This window comes from Bombina bombina, chromosome 6 (genome assembly GCF_027579735.1).
Source record: "Bombina bombina isolate aBomBom1 chromosome 6, aBomBom1.pri, whole genome shotgun sequence".
Classification (NCBI taxonomy): Eukaryota; Metazoa; Chordata; class Amphibia; order Anura; family Bombinatoridae; genus Bombina; species Bombina bombina.
Genome location: NC_069504.1, coordinates 902710908 through 902729669, shown reverse-complemented (window position 1 = coordinate 902729669; position 18762 = coordinate 902710908). Strand labels below are relative to the sequence as shown.

Genomic DNA, 18762 nt, shown 5'->3' with positions numbered 1-18762 from the left:
TACATATACTATTTGACTATTACTTATCTGGCCACTTGTTACACATTTGTTAAGACTCTTTTGTATTTGGCCACATGATTCTAAGCAGCAATATAATTGACAAAGGTAATACGGTACACTTTAGGATACATTGTGACTCTATAACATGCACTATTAGCTGTATTTTGGATGTTCGATATATAGATTTAGACTATACTGAAGTTTGGATTGTTACAGGACTTGATTGAATTAATATGATATATTAAATTAGATCCCCTATATTAATGAATGATATCTGCACTCTAATTCACTGTACTTTGTTTATGATATATGTGTGTGGGGTGTGTGTGTGTGGGGTGTGTGTGTATATATATATATATATATATATATTATTTTTTTTTATTGTATATAGGGGATACACCTTATTTATTTATACAATTGTATACTGTTAGTCACTGGTATCCTGGCAACCATTTGGTTGCCATGACAACTAACTTTGGCGCAATTTCTTGCACTGTTTGATGGGAGGGGCTTATGTTGTTTAAAAGTCACAATTTTCATTTGCACTGTGTTTGGTCTGAGGAAGGGGTCTGCAAACCCTGAAACATCACCACATAACTTATTTTGTCTAAATCCAGCGATGCAGTCCTTGATTGAAGAAACACACATACATACACACACAGGCTACTGAGCATGTGCAAGAGTTCACATTGCATAAATGATTAACTTAGGCCTGTCACAGGGGGCAGGGAAATGGAAGGACATTTTTAAATTGTCAAATAAAAAATTTAAAAATCTGATTGTTTCAAATAGTGATCTTGCATTGCTTTTTTATTATGCACTTCTACTGTATTTTAACAGTTTTAACCGTTCCTTATCTTTATTTTACCATCATAAAGGTTATTTGAATTTATAAACTTATGTCTTAAAGATTAGATGTTACATAAAACCTTAATTTATGATATAGAATGAATAAAACATTATTAGTAACTGAAATAAAATAAGTTTATTACATCAAGAAAATATATATACAAACTGTACAAGTATCAAGCGTCAGTCCTTTGCTCTTGAATGTGTGAGTCAGGAAGTGACTCCTGCTCTGATCTTGGTGAGGGAGGCAAATCTGTTTTTGTGGGGTCAGGCTTTGTTTCACTTTCTAATCCAGACGATGCAAGTTCCACAGCTTGGTCTATGGCCTCTAGAAAATCATCATCCACATCTTCAGGAATCTCATCCAAATCAGGCTGGGACATCTGTGATGAGACTGGGATGGTGGCAGAATCTAAAAAGAATATCAAATAAATAAAAGTTATCATTGCAATAGCAAATTATTAGGCTTTGTGTATATAGATAGATAACATGAGCAGGTCTGCTTTTCCTGTTGGCTCAGCCCATTTAAAATGGGCGAGTCCTTAAAAACAATAGGCGATTGTTTTAATGAACAAAACAGCAATTTTAAAATACAAAAAATATAAAATTATGCTTACCTGATAATTTCATTTCCATCATGGGGAGTCCATGGCTTCATTCATTACTTGTGGGAAATAAGAAACTGGCAAAGACATCCCAACCAAAGGCTTAAATACCTCCCCCCACTTCCCTCATCCCCTAGTCATTCAGCCGAGGGAACAAGGAACAGTAGGAGAAATATCAGGGTATAAATGGTGCCAGAAGAACAAAAAACTAAAATTTAGGTTCGCCCACCGGAGCAACAGGTGGGAGCCGTGGACTCTCCTCCCCACGATGGAAATGAAATTATCAGGTATAATTTATATTTTCCATCTATTTGTGGGAACAAATACCCAAGCTCTAGAGGACACCAAATGAAAACGGGAGGGCAAGAGCGGGCCCTAATCTGTGGGCACCACATTCAGTAAAACCCCTCCCCCAAAAAAATGCTTCGGCCGAAGCAAAAACGTCAAATGTGTAACATTTTGTAAAGGTATGTGAGGAGGACCAGGTAGCCACCTTACAAATCTGCTCCATAGAAGCCTTATTCTTGAAGGCCCTCGAAGAAGCCACAGCTCTAGTCGAATGAGCCGTGATCCTCTGAGGAGGCTTATGTCCCGCTGTCTCATAAGCCAAGCGAATCATGCTCCTCAACCAAAAGGACAAACAAGCTGCACTGGCTTTCTGCCCCCTGCGCTTCCCTGAATACACCACAAAAAGAGATGTAGTCTATCTGAAATCCTTCGTAGCCTGAAGATAGAACTTCAAGGCTCAAACCACATCTAAATTATGAAGTAACCTCTCCTTAGGAGAAGAGGGGTTAGGACACAAAGAAGGAACAACGATTTCCTGATTGATGTTACGGTCAGACACAATCTTGGGAAGAAATCCCAAACCAGTGTGAAGAACAGCCTTATCAGCGTGAAACATCAGATAAGGAGGCTCATATTGCAAGGCCGCCAACTCACATACTCTGCGTGTCGATGCAATAGCCAACAAAAACAGAACCTTCCAAGAAAGAATCTTAATGTCAACAGAGTGCATAGGTTCAAACGGAACCCTCTGCAACACCTTCAGAACCAAGTTCAAGCTCCAAGGAGGAGCGGATTGTCTAAAAACAGGCCTGATTCTAGACAAAGCCTGAACAAAAACATAATTTATGTAAGAACTTACCTGATAAATTCATTTTTTTCATATTGGCAAGAGTCCATGAGCTAGTGACGTATGGGGATATACATTCCTACCAGGAAGGGCAAAGTTTCCCAAACCTCAAAATGCCTATAAATACACCCCCCACCACACCCACAATTCAGTTTAACGAATAGCCAAGAAGTGGGGTGATAAGAAAGGAGCAAAAGCATCAACAAGGAATTGGAATAATTGTGCTTTATACAAAAAAATCATAACCACCACAAAAAGGGTGGGTCTCATGGACTCTTGCCAATATGAAAGAAATGAATTTATCAGGTAAGTTCTTACATAAATTATGTTTTCTTTCATGTAATTGGCAAGAGTCCATGAGCTAGTGACGTATGGGATAGCAAATACCCAAGATGTGGAACGCCACGCAAGAGTCACTAGAGAGGGAGGGATAAAATAAAGACAGCCAATTCCGATGAAAAAAGAATCCACAACCCTGTTGCAAATCTGATCAACAGAAGCTTCATTCTTAAAAGCCCAGGAAGTAGAAACTGACCTAGTAGAATGAGCCGTAATCCTCTGAGGCGGGGATTTACCCGACTCCAAATAAGCATGATGAATCAAAAGCTTTAACCAAGAAGCCAAAGAAATGGCAGAAGCTTTCTGAACTTTCCTAGGACCAGAAAAGATAACAAATAGACTAGAAGTCTTTCTGAAATCTTTAGTAGCTTCAACATATTGCAAAGCTCTTACCACATCCAAAGAATGCAAAGATCTTTCCAAGGAATTCTTAGGATTAGGACACAATGAAGGGAAAACAATTTCTCTACTAATGTTGTTGGAATTCACAACCTTAGGTAAAAATTTAAATGAAGTCCGCAAAACTGCCTTATCCTGATGAAAAATCAGAAAAGGAGACTCACAAGAAAGAGCAGATAATTCAGAAACTCTTCTAGCAGAAGAGATAGCCAAAAGAAACAATACTTTCCAAGAAAGTAATTTAATGTCCATAGAATGCATAGGCTCAAACGGAGGAGCCTGTAAAGCTCTCAAAACCAAATTAAGACTCCAAGGAGGAGAGATTGACTTAATTACAGGCTTGATACGAACCAAAGCCTGCACAAAACAACGAATGTCAGGAAGATTAGCAATTTTTCTGTGAAACAGAACAGAAAGAGCAGGGATTTGTCCTTTCAAGGAACTTGCAGACAAACCCTTATCCAAACCATCCTGAAGAAACTGTAAAATTCTAGGAATTCTAAAAGAATGCCAAGAGAACTTATGAGAAGAACACCATGAAATGTAAGTCTTCCAGACTCGATAATAAATCTTTCTAGACACAGATTTACGAGCCTGCAACATAGTATTGATCACTGAGTCAGAGAAACCTCTATGACTAAGCACTAAGCGTTCAATCTCCATACCTTCAAATTTAATGATTTGAGATCCTGATGGAAAAACGGGCCTTGAGATAGAAGGTCTGGCCTTAACGGAAGTGGCCAAGGTTGGCAACTGGACATCCGAACAAGATCCGCAAACCAAAACCTGTGTGGCCATGCTGGAGCCACCAGTAGTACAAACTAACGCTCCGTTATGATTTTGGAAATCACTCATGGAAGAAGAACTAGAGGCGGAAAGATATAAGCAGGTTGATAATTCCAAGGAAGTGACAACGCATCCACTGCCTCCGCCTGAGGATCCCTGGATCTGGACAGATACCTGGGAAGTTTCTAGTTTAGATGAGAAGCCATCAGATCCATTTCTGGAAGCCCCCATATCTGAACAATCTGAAGAAACACATCTGGGTGAAGAGACCATTCTCCCGGATGTAAAGTCTGGCGACTGAGATAATCCGCTTCCCAATTGTCTATACCTGGGATATGAACCGCAGAGATTAGACAGGAGCTGGATTCCGCCCATGCAAGTATCCAAGATACTTCTTTCATAGCTTGAGGACTGTGAGTCCCACCTTGATGATTGACATACGCCACAGTTGTGACATTGTCTGTCTGAAAACAAACGGTTCTCTCTTCAGAAGAGGCCAGAACTGAAGAGCTCTGAGAATCGCATGGAGTTCCAAAATATTGATTGGTAATCTCGCCTCTTGAGATTTCCAAACCCCTTGCGCTGTCAGAGATCCCCAGACAGCTCCCCAACCTGAAAGACTTGCATCTGTTGAAATCACAGTCCAGGTTGGACGAAGAAAAGAGGCCCCTTGAACTAAATGATGGTGATCTAACCACCAAGTCAAAGTATTGGGATTTAAGGATATCAATTGTGATATCTTCGTATAATCCCTGCACCATTGGTTCAGCATACAAAGCTGAAGAGGTCTCATGTGAAAAAGAGCAAAGGGGATCGCGTCCGATGCTGCAGTCATGAGACCTAAAACCTCCATGCACATAGCTACTGAAGGGAATGACTGAGACTGAAGGTTCAGACAAGCTGAAACCAATTTCAGACGTCTTTTGTCTGTTAGAGACTAAGTCATGGATACTGAATCTATTTGGAATCCTAAAAAGGTTACCCTTGTCTGAGGAATCAAGGAACTTTTTGGTAAATTGATCCTCCAACCATGTCTTTGAAGAAACAACACAAGTTGATTTGTGTGAGATTCTGCAGAAAGTAAAGACTGAGCAAGTACCAAGATATCGTCCAAATAAGGAAACACCGCAATACCCTGCTCTCTGATTACAGAGAGAAGGGCACCGAGAACCTTTGAGAAGATCCTTGGAGCTGTTGCTAAGCCAAAAGGAAGAGCAACAAATTGGTAATGCTTGTTTAGAAAAGAGAATCTCAGGAACGGATAGTGATCTGGATGAATTGGAATATGAAGATAAGCATCTTGTAAGTCTATTGTGGACATATAATGCCCTTGTAGAACAAAAGGCAGAATAGTCCTTATAGTCACCATTTTGAATGTTGGTATTCTTACATAACGATTCAAAATTTTTAGATCCAGAACTGATCTGAAAGAATTCTCTCTTTGGTACAATGAACCGATTTGAATAAAACCCCAGACCCCGTTCCAGAAATGGAACTGGCACAATTACCCCAGATGACTCCAGGTCTGAAACACATTTCCTGAAAGCCTGAGCCCTTACTGGGTTCACTGGAATGCGTGAGAGAAAGAACCTTCTCACAGGCGGTCTTACCTTGAAACCTATTCTGTACCCATGAGAAACAATGTTCTGAATCCAATGATTTTGAATTGAATTGATCCAAACATCTTTGAAAAATCGTAGTCTGCCCCCTACCAGCTGTGCTGGAATGAGGGCCTCACCTTCATGCGGACTTGGGGGCTGGTTTTGATTTTCTAAAAGGCTTGGAAGCTTTCTCCAGTCTGGAATAAATCCAATTGGAAACCGTTCCTTTAGGGGAAGGGTCAGGCTTCTGTTCCTTATTCTGACGAAAGGAACGAAAACGGTTAGCAGCCCTAAATTTACCCTTAGATTTTTTATCCTGAGGAAAAAAAGCTCCCTTCCCCCCAGTGACAGTTGAAATTATAGAATCCAACTGAGAACCAAATAATTTATTACCTTGGAAAGAAATAGATAGCAACGTTGACTTAGAAGTCATATCCGCATTCCAAGATTTAAGCTATAAACTCTTCTAGCTAAAATAGCTAAAGACATATACCTGACTCTAATGATATCAAAAATGGCATCACAAATGAAATTATTAGCATGTTGAGAAAGCTTAACAATGCTATACACATGATCTGGTACTTGTTGCGCTAAAGCCTCCAACCAAAAAGTTGAAGCTGCAGCAACATCAGCCAAAGAAATAGCAGGCCTAAGAAGATGACCTGAACATAAATAAGCCTTCCTTAGATAAGATTCAATCTTCCTATCTAAAGGATCTTTAAAAGAAGTACTATCTGCCTTAGGAAAAGTAGTACGTTTAGAAAGAGTAGAGATAGCCCCATCAACTTTGGGGATTTTTTCCCAAAACTCCAATCTATCAGACGGCAAAGGGTACAGTTTCTTAAACCTTAAAGAAGGAGTAAATGAAGTACCCAAACTATTCCATTCCCTAGAAATTACATCTGAAATAGCATCAGGAACTGGAAAAACCTCTGGAATAACTACATGAGGTTTAAAAACCGAATTTAAATGTTTACTGGTTTTAATCTCAAGAGGACTAGACTCCTCCATATCTAATGCAATCAACACCTCTTTTAATAAACAAACTCCATTTTAAATAATTATGAAGATTTGTCAGTGTCAATATCTGAGGCAGAATCTTCCGAACCAGATAGATCCTCATCAGAGATAGATAAATCAGAATGCTGGCGGTCATTTAAAAATTAATCTGATTTATGAGAAGTTTTAAAAGACCTTTTACGTTTATTAGAAGGTGGTATAACAGACAGGGCCTTCTGAATAGAATTAGAAAAATTATCTTACATTAACAGGAATATCCTGAACATTAGATGTTGAAGGAACAACAGGTAATGAACTACTACTAATGGAAATCAGGTCTGCTTTTGAAAGTTTATCATGACAACTAACACAAACTACAGCCGGAGGAACAGTTACCACAAGTTGACAACAAATGCACTTAGCTTTTATTAGAACCAACATAAGGCAGCAGCATTCCAGAAGTAGATTCTGATACAGGGTCAGATTGAGACATCTTGCAATATGTAATAGAAAAAACAACATATAATGCAAAATTATCAAATTCTTTAAATGACAGTTTCAGGAATGGGAAAAAATGCAAACAGAATAAGCCTCTGGAAACCAGAAGCAAAAAGAAACAAAGACTTAAATAATGTCAAAAAAACTGGCGCCAAGTATGACGCCCACAATTGACAATTTTTTGGCGCCAAAAACGTCTGCAACAAACACGAGCGTCATCGATGACGCAACTATGTGAAAACTCTCTGCGTCAACTAAGACGCCGGAAATTACGTAATTTACGTCAACAAACATAATTCTCGCGCCAAAAATGACGCAATAAATTATAGCATTTTTTGCACCCGCGAGCCTAACAGCCCGCAATTTAGAAAGAAAGTCAAATTGAAAAATTTTCAGGCAAGAAATTTTTATTCAAAATGAAACTGACAGCCTGTAAGAAGGAAATATACTGATTAACCTGAATCATGGCAAATATAAGTATAAAACATATATTTAGAACTTTACATATAAAGTGCCAAACCATAGCTGAGAGTGTCATAAATAAAATAAGACATACTTACCAAACGACATTTTCTAGATATAGTAGATAGCCAAACCAGTACTGAAACGAGAATCAGCAGAGGTAATGGTATATAAGAGTATATCGTCGATCTGAAAAGGGAGGTAGGAGAAGAATCTCTACGACCGAAAACAGAGAACCTATGAAATAGATCCCCGATAGGATGACCATTGCATTCAATAAGTAATACTCCCTTTACATCCCTCTGTCATTCACTGCACTCTGAGAGGAAACCGGGCTTCAGCATGCTGCAAAGCGCATATCAACGTAGAAATCTAGCACAAACTTACTTCACCACCTCCATAGGAGGCAAAGTTTGTAAAACTGAATTGTGTGTGTGGTGGGGGGTGTTTTTATAGGCATTTTGAGGTTTGGGAAACTTTGCCCCTCCTGGTAGGAATGTATATCCCATACGTCACTAGTTCATGGACTCTTGCCAATTACATGAAAGAAAGACTGTATATCAGGAAGCTCAGCGAGCCTCTTGTGTAAAAGAACAGATAATGCCGAAATCTATCCCTTCAAGGAACTAGCAGAAAAGCCCTTCTCCAGTCCATCCTGGAGAAAGGCCAAAATCCTGGATACCTTAACCTTGTGCCAAGGATATCCATGCTTCTCACACCAGGACAAGTAAGCCCTCCACACCTTATAATAGATGTGATGAGTGACCGGCTTCCTGGCCTGAACGAGAGTATCAATCACTCTCTCAGAAAACCCTCTCTTGGCCAAGACTAAGCGTTCAATCTCCACGCAGTCAGCCTCAGAGAACCTAGATTTTGATGTTGAAAAGGCCTGTACCAACAGATCCCTGCCTGGGGATCCCTGGAACGCGACCCATATCTGGGTAGCTTGCAATCGAGTCTGGACGCCATGACATCTATCTCCGGAGTCCCCAATTCTTGACAAATCTCTGCAAACACCTCGGGGTGGAGATACCATTCCCCCGGATGGAAGGTTTGCCTGCTGAGAAAATCAGCTTCCCAGTTGTTCACACCCAGAATGTGGATTGCTGAGAGCAAGCAGCTGTGGGACTCTGCCCATTCCAATATCCGAGAAACCTCCCTCATCGCTACGGAGCTTCTCGTCGCCCCTGATGGTTGATGTAAGCCACCGAGGTAATGTCTGTCTGGAATCTGATGAAGTTGAACGACCCCAAAAGAGGCCACGCCTTCAAAGCATTGTAAATCGCTTGAAGTTCCAGAATATTGATCGGGAGGAGAGACTACTCTCAAGACCATTTTCCCTGTGCCATCCTGGCACCCCAAACAGCTCCCCATCCTGGCAGACTGGCATCCGTGGTCACAATCTCCCAGGACGGTGTCAGGAAGGATGTCCTTTGGGACAGTTGTTCTGAACGGATCCACCAAGAGAGTGAGTCCGTTGTCCGATTGTCCAGAGAAAACATAATTTATGTAAGAATTTACCTGATAAATTCATTTCTTTCGTATTGGCAAGAGTCCATGAGCTAGTGACTTATGGGATATACAATCCTACCAGGAGGGGCAAAGTTTCCCAAACCTCAAAATGCCTATAAATACACCCCCCACCACACCCACAATTTAGTTTAACGAATAGCCAAGAAGTGGGGTGAAAAGAAAGGAGCGAAAGCATCAACAAGGAATTGGAATAATTGTGCTTTATACAAAAAAATCATAACCACTATAAAAAGGGTGGTTCTCATGGACTCCAATATGAAAAATGAATTTATCAGGTAAATTCTTACATAAATTATGTTTTCTTTCATGTAATTGGCAAGAGTCCATGAGCTAGTGACGTATGGGATAGCAAATACCCAAGATGTGGAACTTCCACGCAAGAGTCACTAGAGAGGGAGGGATAAAAATAAAGACAGCCAATTCCGCTGAAAAATTAATCCACAACCCAAATCAAAAGTTTTAATCTTTATAATGAAAAAACTGAAATTATAAGCAGAAGAATCAAACTGAAACAGCTGCCTGAAGAACTTTTCTACCAAAAACTGCTTCTGAAGAAGAGAAAACATCAAAATGGTAGAATTTAGTAAAAGTATACAAAGACGACCAAGTTGCTGCTTTGCAAATCTGATCAACAGAAGCTTCATTCTTAAAAGCCCAGGAAGTGGAAACTGACCTAGTAGAATGAGCCGTAATCCTCTGAGGCGGGGATTTACCAGACTCCAAATAAGCATGATGAATCAAAAGCCTTAACCAAGATGCCAAAGAAATGGCAGAAGCCTTCTGACCTTTCCTAGAACCAGAAAAGATAACAAATAGACTAGAAGTCTTCCTGAAATCTTTAGTAGCTTCAACATAATATTTCAAAGCATGTAAGGATCTCTCCAGAGAATTCTTAGGATTAGGACACAAAGAAGGGACAACAATTTCTCTACTAATGTTGTTGGAGTTCACAACTTCAGGTAAAAATTTAAACAAAGTCCGCAAAACCGCCTTATCCTGATGAAAAATCAGAAAAGGAGACTCACAAGAAAGAGCAGATAGCTCAGAAACTCTTCTAGCATAAGAGATGGCCAAAAGGAATAATACTTTCCAAGAAAGTAATTTAATGTGCAGAGAATGCATAGGCTCAAACGGAGGAGCCTGTAAAGCCTTCAAAACCAAATTAAGACTCCAAGGAGGAGAGATTGATTTAATGACAGGCTTGATACGAACCAAAGCCTGAACAAAACAATGAATATCAGGAAGATTAGCAATTTTTCTGTGGAACAGAACAGAAAGAGCAGAAATTTGTCCTTTCAAGGAACTTGCAGACAAACCCTTATCTAAACCATCCTGAAGAAACTGTAAAATTCTAGGAAATCTAGCACAAACTTACTTCACCACCTCCATAGGAGGCAAAGTTTGTAAAACTGAATTGTGGGTGTGGTGGGGGGTATATTTATAGGCATTTTGAGGTTTGGGAAACTTTGCCCATCCTGGTAGGATTGTATATCCCATACATCACTAGCTCATGGACTCTTGCCACTTACATGAAAGAAATCTGTTGGGATAGATCAGTATGATCGCCGTTCCACTGTCTCAAAATGCACAACTGAAGAGGTCTGAGATGGAACCTGGCGAATGGAATGACATTGATGCTGGATACCATGAGCCCGATCACCTCCATACTCTGAGCCACAGAAGGACTGGAGTAGGACTGAAGTGCAAGACAGGTGGACGCAATCTTCCTGCGTCGCTGATCTGTGAGAAATTTCCTCATGGATATAGAATCTATTATCATTCCCAGGAACTCCACCCTGTTGCTGGGAATCAGGGAGCTCTTTCCTGAGTTTATCTTCCAACCGTGAGATTGGAGCAAAAGAAGAAGGATAATGTCCAGATAGGGCGCCACAGCAATGCCTCCGGATCTGACTTCTGCAAGCAGTGCCCCAGAACCTGTGTGTCTCGGGGCCGTCGCCAGACCAAGGGGAAGGGCCACAAACTGGAAATGTTGGTCCAGAAACACAAATCTCAGGAACCTGAAGTGATCCTGTGGATTGGCACATGAAGGTAGGTATCCTTCAAGTCTATTGTCGTCATGAACTGACCCTCTTGAACTAAGGGCAGAATAGATCTGATACTTTCCATTTTGAACGAGGGAGCAGCCAGAAACTTGTTTAAACGTTTTAAGTCTAGAATCGGGCAGAACGTGCCATCCTTCTTTGGGACCGCAAAAAGGTTTGAATAGTACCCTAGATTTGGTTAAAGAGGGAGTACCATCTAAAGCATCAGAGTCCGCCATAGCTTGCGGCTTTATTACGGACTAGTTATAAAATATAAACAATGGGACCTTTATAACCTCCAATGGCCGGGGCACTCACCAACTCCTAGGATCCAGACCACAGAAACCGTTACGCCTCCTGCACCGCCAGTCAAGCAAGGAAGTAGATTAGGCCACACCTGGTCAGAAGGAATGCCTCGCAGGATCGCCCCTGCACTAGGGAGAAAACGCGCCAAAACAGCGGCGCAAATACTCCCGGAAGGAAACTAAAGTTCACCCATTGCCAGAGCCTCATCTCACACATACCAGCAATGACACAAACAATATTATGTATAAACCCCCCCCCCCGTTCAATAATCCCTTACTAGGGATGTTAACCCTTGATTCTATAAAGATAAAAGGCATAACACTGTGACCCTGTCTTCTGCGTTCTCATGTGTATAAAAAACAGAATTTATGTTTACCTGATAAATTTCTTTCTCCAACGGTGTGTCCGGTCCACGGCGTCATCCTTACTTGTGGGATATTCTCTTCCCCAACAGGAAATGGCAAAGAGCCCAGCAAAGCTGGTCACATGATCCCTCCTAGGCTCCGCCTACCCCAGTCATTCGACCGACGTTAAGGAGGAATAATAGCATAGGAGAAACCATATGGTACCGTGGTGACTGTAGTTAAAGAAAATAAATTATCAGACCTGATTAAAAAACCAGGGCGGGCCGTGGACCGGACACACCGTTGGAGAAAGAAATTTATCAGGTAAACATAAATTCTGTTTTCTCCAACATAGGTGTGTCCGGTCCACGGCGTCATCCTTACTTGTGGGAACCAATACCAAAGCTTTAGGACACGGATGAAGGGAGGGAGCAAATCAGGTCACCTAAATGGAAGGCACCACGGCTTGCAAAACCTTTCTCCCAAAAATAGCCTCCGAAGAAGCAAAAGTATCAAACTTGTAAAATTTGGTAAAAGTGTGCAGTGAAGACCAAGTCGCTGCCCTACATATCTGATCAACAGAAGCCTCGTTCTTGAAGGCCCATGTGGAAGCCACAGCCCTAGTGGAATGAGCTGTGATTCTTTCGGGAGGCTGCCGTCCGGCAGTCTCGTAAGCCAATCTGATGATGCTTTTAATCCAAAAAGAGAGAGAGGTAGAAGTTGCTTTTTGACCTCTCCTTTTACCTGAATAAACAACAAACAAGGAAGATGTTTGTCTAAAATCCTTTGTAGCATCTAAATAGAATTTTAGAGCGCGAACAACATCCAAATTGTGCAACAAGCGTTCCTTCTTTGAAACTGGTTTCGGACACAGAGAAGGTACGATAATCTCCTGGTTAATGTTTTTGTTAGAAACAACTTTTGGAAGAAAACCAGGTTTAGTACGTAAAACCACCTTATCTGCATGGAACACCAGATAAGGAGGAGAACACTGCAGAGCAGATAATTCTGAAACTCTTCTAGCAGAAGAAATTGCAACTAAAAACAAAACTTTCCAAGATAATAACTTAATATCAACGGAATGTAAGGGTTCAAACGGAACCCCCTGAAGAACTGAAAGAACTAAATTGAGACTCCAAGGAGGAGTCAAAGGTTTGTAAACAGGCTTGATTCTAACCAGAGCCTGAACAAAGGCTTGAACATCTGGCACAGCTGCCAGTTTTTTGTGAAGTAACACCGACAAGGCAGAAATCTGTCCCTTCAGGGAACTTGCCGATAATCCTTTTTCCAATCCTTCTTGAAGGAAGGATAGAATCCTAGGAATCTTAACCTTGTCCCAAGGGAATCCTTTAGATTCACACCAACAGATATATTTTTTCCAAATTTTGTGGTAAATCTTTCTAGTTACAGGCTTTCTGGCCTGAACAAGAGTATCGATAACAGAATCTGAGAAACCTCGCTTCGATAAAATCAAGCGTTCAATCTCCGAGCAGTCAGCTGGAGTGAAACCAGATTCGGATGTTCGAACGGACCCTGAACAAGAAGGTCTCGTCTCAAAGGTAGCTTCCAAGGTGGAGCCGATGACATATTCACCAGATCTGCATACCAAGTCCTGCGTGGCCACGCAGGAGCTATCAAGATCACCGACGCCCTCTCCTGATTGATCCTGGCTACCAGCCTGGGGATGAGAGGAAACGGCGGGAACACATAAGCTAGTTTGAAGGTCCAAGGTGCTACTAGTGCATCCACTAGAGCCGCCTTGGGATCCCTGGATCTGGACCCGTAGCAAGGAACTTTGAAGTTCTGACGAGAGGCCATCAGATCCATGTCTGGAATGCCCCATAGTTGAGTGACTTGGGCAAAGATTTCCGGATGGAGTTCCCACTCCCCCGGATGCAATGTCTGACGACTCAGAAAATCCGCTTCCCAATTTTCCACTCCCGGGATGTGGATAGCAGACAGGTGGCAGGAGTGAGACTCCGCCCATAGAATAATCTTGGTCACTTCTTCCATCGCTAGGGAACTCCTTGTTCCCCCCTGATGGTTGATGTACGCAACAGTCGTCATGTTGTCTGATTGAAACCGTATGAACTTGGTCCTCGCTAGCTGAGGCCAAGCCTTGAGAGCATTGAATATCGCTCTCAGTTCCAGAATATTTATCGGTAGAAGAGATTCTTCCCGAGACCAAAGACCCTGAGCTTTCAGGGATCCCCAGACCGCGCCCCAGCCCATCAGACTGGCGTCGGTCGTGACAATGACCCACTCTGGTCTGCGGAATGTCATCCCTCGTGACAGGTTGTCCAGGGACAGCCACCAACGGAGTGAGTCTCTGGTCCTCTGATTTACTTGTATCTTTGGAGACAAGTCTGTATAGTCCCCATTCCACTGACTGAGCATGCACAGTTGTAACGGTCTTAGATGAATGCGCGCAAAAGGAACTATGTCCATTGCCGCTACCATCAACCCGATCACTTCCATGCACTGAGCTACGGAAGGAAGAGGAACGGAATGAAGTATTCGACAAGAGTCCAGAAGTTTTGTCTTTCTGGCCTCTGTTAGAAAAATCCTCATTTCTGAGGAGTCTATAATAGTTCCCAAGAAGGGAACCCTTGTTGACGGGGATAGAGAACTCTTTCCCACGTTCACTTTCCAGCCGTGAGATCTGAGAAAGGCCAGGACGATGTCCGTGTGAGCCTTTGCTCGAGGGAGGGACGACGCTTGAATCAGAATGTCGTCCAGGTAAGGTACTACTGCAATGCCCCTTGGTCTTAGCACCGCTAGAAGGGACCCTAGTACCTTTGTGAAAATCCTTGGAGCAGTGGCTAATCCGAAAGGAAGCGCCACGAACTGGTAATGTTTGTCCAGGAATGCAAACCTTAGGAACCGATGATGTTCCTTGTGGATAGGAATATGTAGATACGCATCCTTTAAATCCACCGTGGTCATGAATTGACCTTCCTGGATGGAAGGAAGGATAGTTCGAATGGTTTCCATCTTGAACGATGGGACCTTGAGAAATTTGTTTAAGATCTTGAGATCTAGGATTGGTCTGAACGTTCCCTCTTTTTTGGGAACTATGAACAGATTGGAGTAGAACCCCATCCCTTGTTCTCTCAATGGAACAGGATGAATCACTCCCATTTTTAACAGGTCTTCTACACAATGTAAGAACGCCTGTCTTTTTATGTGGTCTGAAGACAACTGAGACCTGTGGAACCTCCCCCTTGGGGGAAGTCCCTTGAATTCCAGAAGATAACCCTGGGAGACTATTTCTAGCGCCCAAGGATCCAGAACATCTCTTGCCCAAGCCTGAGCGAAGAGAGAGAGTCTGCCCCCCACCAGATCCGGTCCCGGATCGGGGGCCAATATTTCATGCTGTCTTGGTAGCAGTGGCAGGTTTCTTGGCCTGCTTTCCCTTGTTCCAGCCTTGCATTGGTCTCCAAGCTGGCTTGGCCTGAGAAGTATTACCCTCTTGCTTAGAGGACGTAGCACCTTGGGCTGGTCCGTTTTTACGAAAGGGACGAAAATTAGGTCTATTTTTTGCCTTGAAAGGCCGATCCTGAGGAAGGGCATGGCCCTTACCCCCAGTGATATCAGAGATAATCTCTTTCAAGTCAGGACCAAACAGCGTTTTCCCCTTGAAAGGAATGTTTAGTAGCTTGTTCTTGGAAGACGCATCAGCCGACCAAGATTTCAACCAAAGCGCTCTGCGCGCCACAATAGCAAACCCAGAATTCTTAGCCGCTAACTTAGCCAATTGCAAAGAGGCGTCTAGAGTGAAAGAATTAGCCAATTTGAGAGCATTGACTCTGTCCATAATCTCCTCATAAGGAGGAGAGTCACTATCGAGCACCTTAATCAGTTCATCAAACCAGAAATATGCGGCTGTAGTGACAGGGACAATGCATGAAATGGGTTGTAGAAGGTAACCCTGCTGAACAAACATCTTTTTAAGCAAACCTTCTAATTTTTTATCCATAGGATCTTTGAAAGCACAACTATCCTCTATGGGAATAGTGGTGCGTTTGTTTAAAGTAGAAACCGCTCCCTCGACCTTGGGGACTGACTGCCATAAGTCCTTTCTGGGGTCGACCATAGGAAACAATTTTTTAAATATGGGGGGAGGGACGAAAGGAATACCGGGCCTTTCCCATTCTTTATTAACAATGTCCGCCACCCGCTTGGGTATAGGAAAAGCTTCTGGGAGCCCCGGCACCTCTAGGAACTTGTCCATTTTACATAGTTTCTCTGGGATGACCAAATTTTCACAATCATCCAGAGTGGATAATACCTCCTTAAGCAAAATGCGGAGATGTTCCAATTTAAATTTAAAAGTAATCACATCAGATTCAGCCTGCTGAGAAATGTTCCCTAAATCAGTAATTTCTCCCTCAGACAAAACCTCCCTGGCCCCCTCAGATTGGGTTAGGGGCCCTTCAGAGATATTAATATCAGCGTCGTCATGCTCTTCAGTAACTAAAACAGAGCATCCACGCTTACGCTGACAAGGGTTCATTTTGGCTAAAATGTTTTTGACAGAATTATCCATTACAGCCGTTAATTGTTGCATAGTAAGGAGTATTGGCGCGCTAGATGTACTAGGGGCCTCCTGAGTGGGCAAGACTCGTGTAGACGAAGGAGGGAATGATGCGGTACCATGCTTACTCCCCTCACTTGAGGAATCATCTTGGGCATCATTGTCATTATCACATAAATCACATTTATTTAAATGAATAGGAATTCTGGCTTCCCCACATTCAGAACACAGTCTATCTGGTAGTTCAGACATGTTAAACAGGCATAAACTTGATAAGAAAGTACAAAAAACGTTTTGAAATAAAACCGTTACTGTCACTTTAAATTTTAAACTGAACACACTTTATTACTGCAATTGCGAAAAAACATGAAGGAATTGTTCAAAATTCACCAAACTTTCACCACAGTGTCTTAAAGCCTTGAAAATATTGCACACCAATTTTGGAAGCTTTAACCCTTAAAATAACGGAACCGGAGCCGTTTTAAGCTTTAACCCCTTTACAGTCCCTGGTATCTGCTTTGCTGAGACCCAACCAAACCCAAAGGGGAATACGATACCAAATGACGCCTTCAGAAGTCTTTTATAAGTATCAGAGCTCCTCTCACATGCGACTGCATGCCATGCCTCTCAAAAACAAGTGCGCAACACCGGCGCGAAAATGAGACTCTGCCTATGCTTTGGGAAAGCCCCTAAAGAATAAGGTGTCTAAAACAATGCCTGCCGATATTATTATATCAAAATACCCAGAATAAATGATTCCTCAAGGCTAAATAAGTGTTAATATCAATCGATTTAGCCCAAAAAAGGTCTACAGTCTAAATAAGCCCTTGTGAAGCCCTTATTTACAATCGTAATAAACATGGCTTACCGGATCCCATAGGGAAAATGACAGCTTCCAGCATTACCTCGTCTTGTTAGAATGTGTCATACCTCAAGCAGCAAAGGACTGCAAACTGTTCCCCCAACTGAAGTTAATTGCTCTCAACAGTCCTGTGTGGAACAGCCATGGATTTTAGTTACGGTTGCTAAAATCATTTTCCTCATACAAACAGAATTCTTCATCTCTTTTCTGTTTCTGAGTAAATAGTACGTACCAGCACTATTTGAAAATAACAAACTCTTGATTGAATAATGAAAAACTACAGTTAAACACTAAAAAACTCTAAGCCATCTCCGTGGAGATGTTGCCTGTACAACGGCAAAGAGAATGACTGGGGTAGGCAGAGCCTAGGAGGGATCATGTGACCAGCTTTGCTGGGCTCTTTGCCATTTCCTGTTGGGGAAGAGAATATCCCACAAGTAAGGATGACGCCGTGGACCGGACACACCTATGTTGGAGAAAAATGAAACTATTTTAACAGAATCTACGCCGTGGAACAGGAACACAGCCTCTCAAGTGTGGCAGTGTAGTAGCATCGCTCCTGACATAGACTCGAGTGTAGGAAGCAGGCATCAAAACTCATCAACGCTGATTGCTTATGGAGCTGTTAAAATGAGTCGGGATGGTTTCGCAGAAAGACTCTCCCTGCACCTCAGGACTTTAACTTTCACACAAGCTCTCACTGAGAGGCTGACAGGACTCCTAAAAACTCCAGTCCCATTCTGAAGAGTTCTACCCTCCATAAGAGACTACTCCGAATCTTCTGACACTTCTCTGCCAACCTCCTGTGACGAAAGGCAAATATTGACTGGGGGATGAGGGAAGTGGGGGAGGTATTTAAGCCTTTGGCTGGGATGTCTTTGCCTCTTCCTGGTGGCCAGGTTCTTATCTCCCACAAGTAATGAATGAAGCCATAGACTCTCCTCCCCTTTAGATGGAAATAAACATTTAAAATTCTGCAGCAGGTACAAGTCATTGTAAACACAAAGGATTTTTTTTTTTTTTTTTTTAACAGTACACTGTCCCTTTAAGCTGTACTGAAAAGGTATATGGTCCACAAAATAAACTTACAAAGAAAGAATGAATTACCTTAATATGTATAGTTTAGAGGAGAGAAGAGAGATGGGTGACATAATGCCAATATTTAAGTAAATGAAGAGATCATATAAAAGCAGAGGATAAAAATATTGAGTGGAAGAAAAAGCAACATCACAATCTCAAGACAGATGGTAGTTTGTTCAGCAGTAATTTGAAGAACCTCTACAGAAAAGGGGGTTTGATTTATGGCAGACTTCAAACAGTGTCAGTAGGAACATAATGTAAAGGAATTCAAGAATGCAAGGGATTTGCATAGGGCAATGCTAAAAACAAACCCCTTACAGGGACATTCCAGACAAAATTTGAATACACATAGGTGTATTTCAGTTTTGAATAGAAGTATTTTTGT

General features: G+C 41.9%; 1 protein-coding gene across 1 annotated transcript in view; it reads right to left on the bottom strand.

Moving 5' to 3' along the window:
- Nucleotides 1-959: 959 nt before the first annotated feature.
- Nucleotides 960-18762, bottom strand: part of TIPIN (TIMELESS interacting protein) — a 116089-nt gene continuing 98286 nt past the window's right edge. Inside the window, exon 8 of the mRNA XM_053718529.1 lies at nucleotides 960-1261. Within this exon, the coding sequence (XP_053574504.1) occupies nucleotides 1026-1261 (236 nt within the window). The 3' untranslated portion in view covers nucleotides 960-1025. The remainder of the gene's footprint in view (nucleotides 1262-18762) is intronic.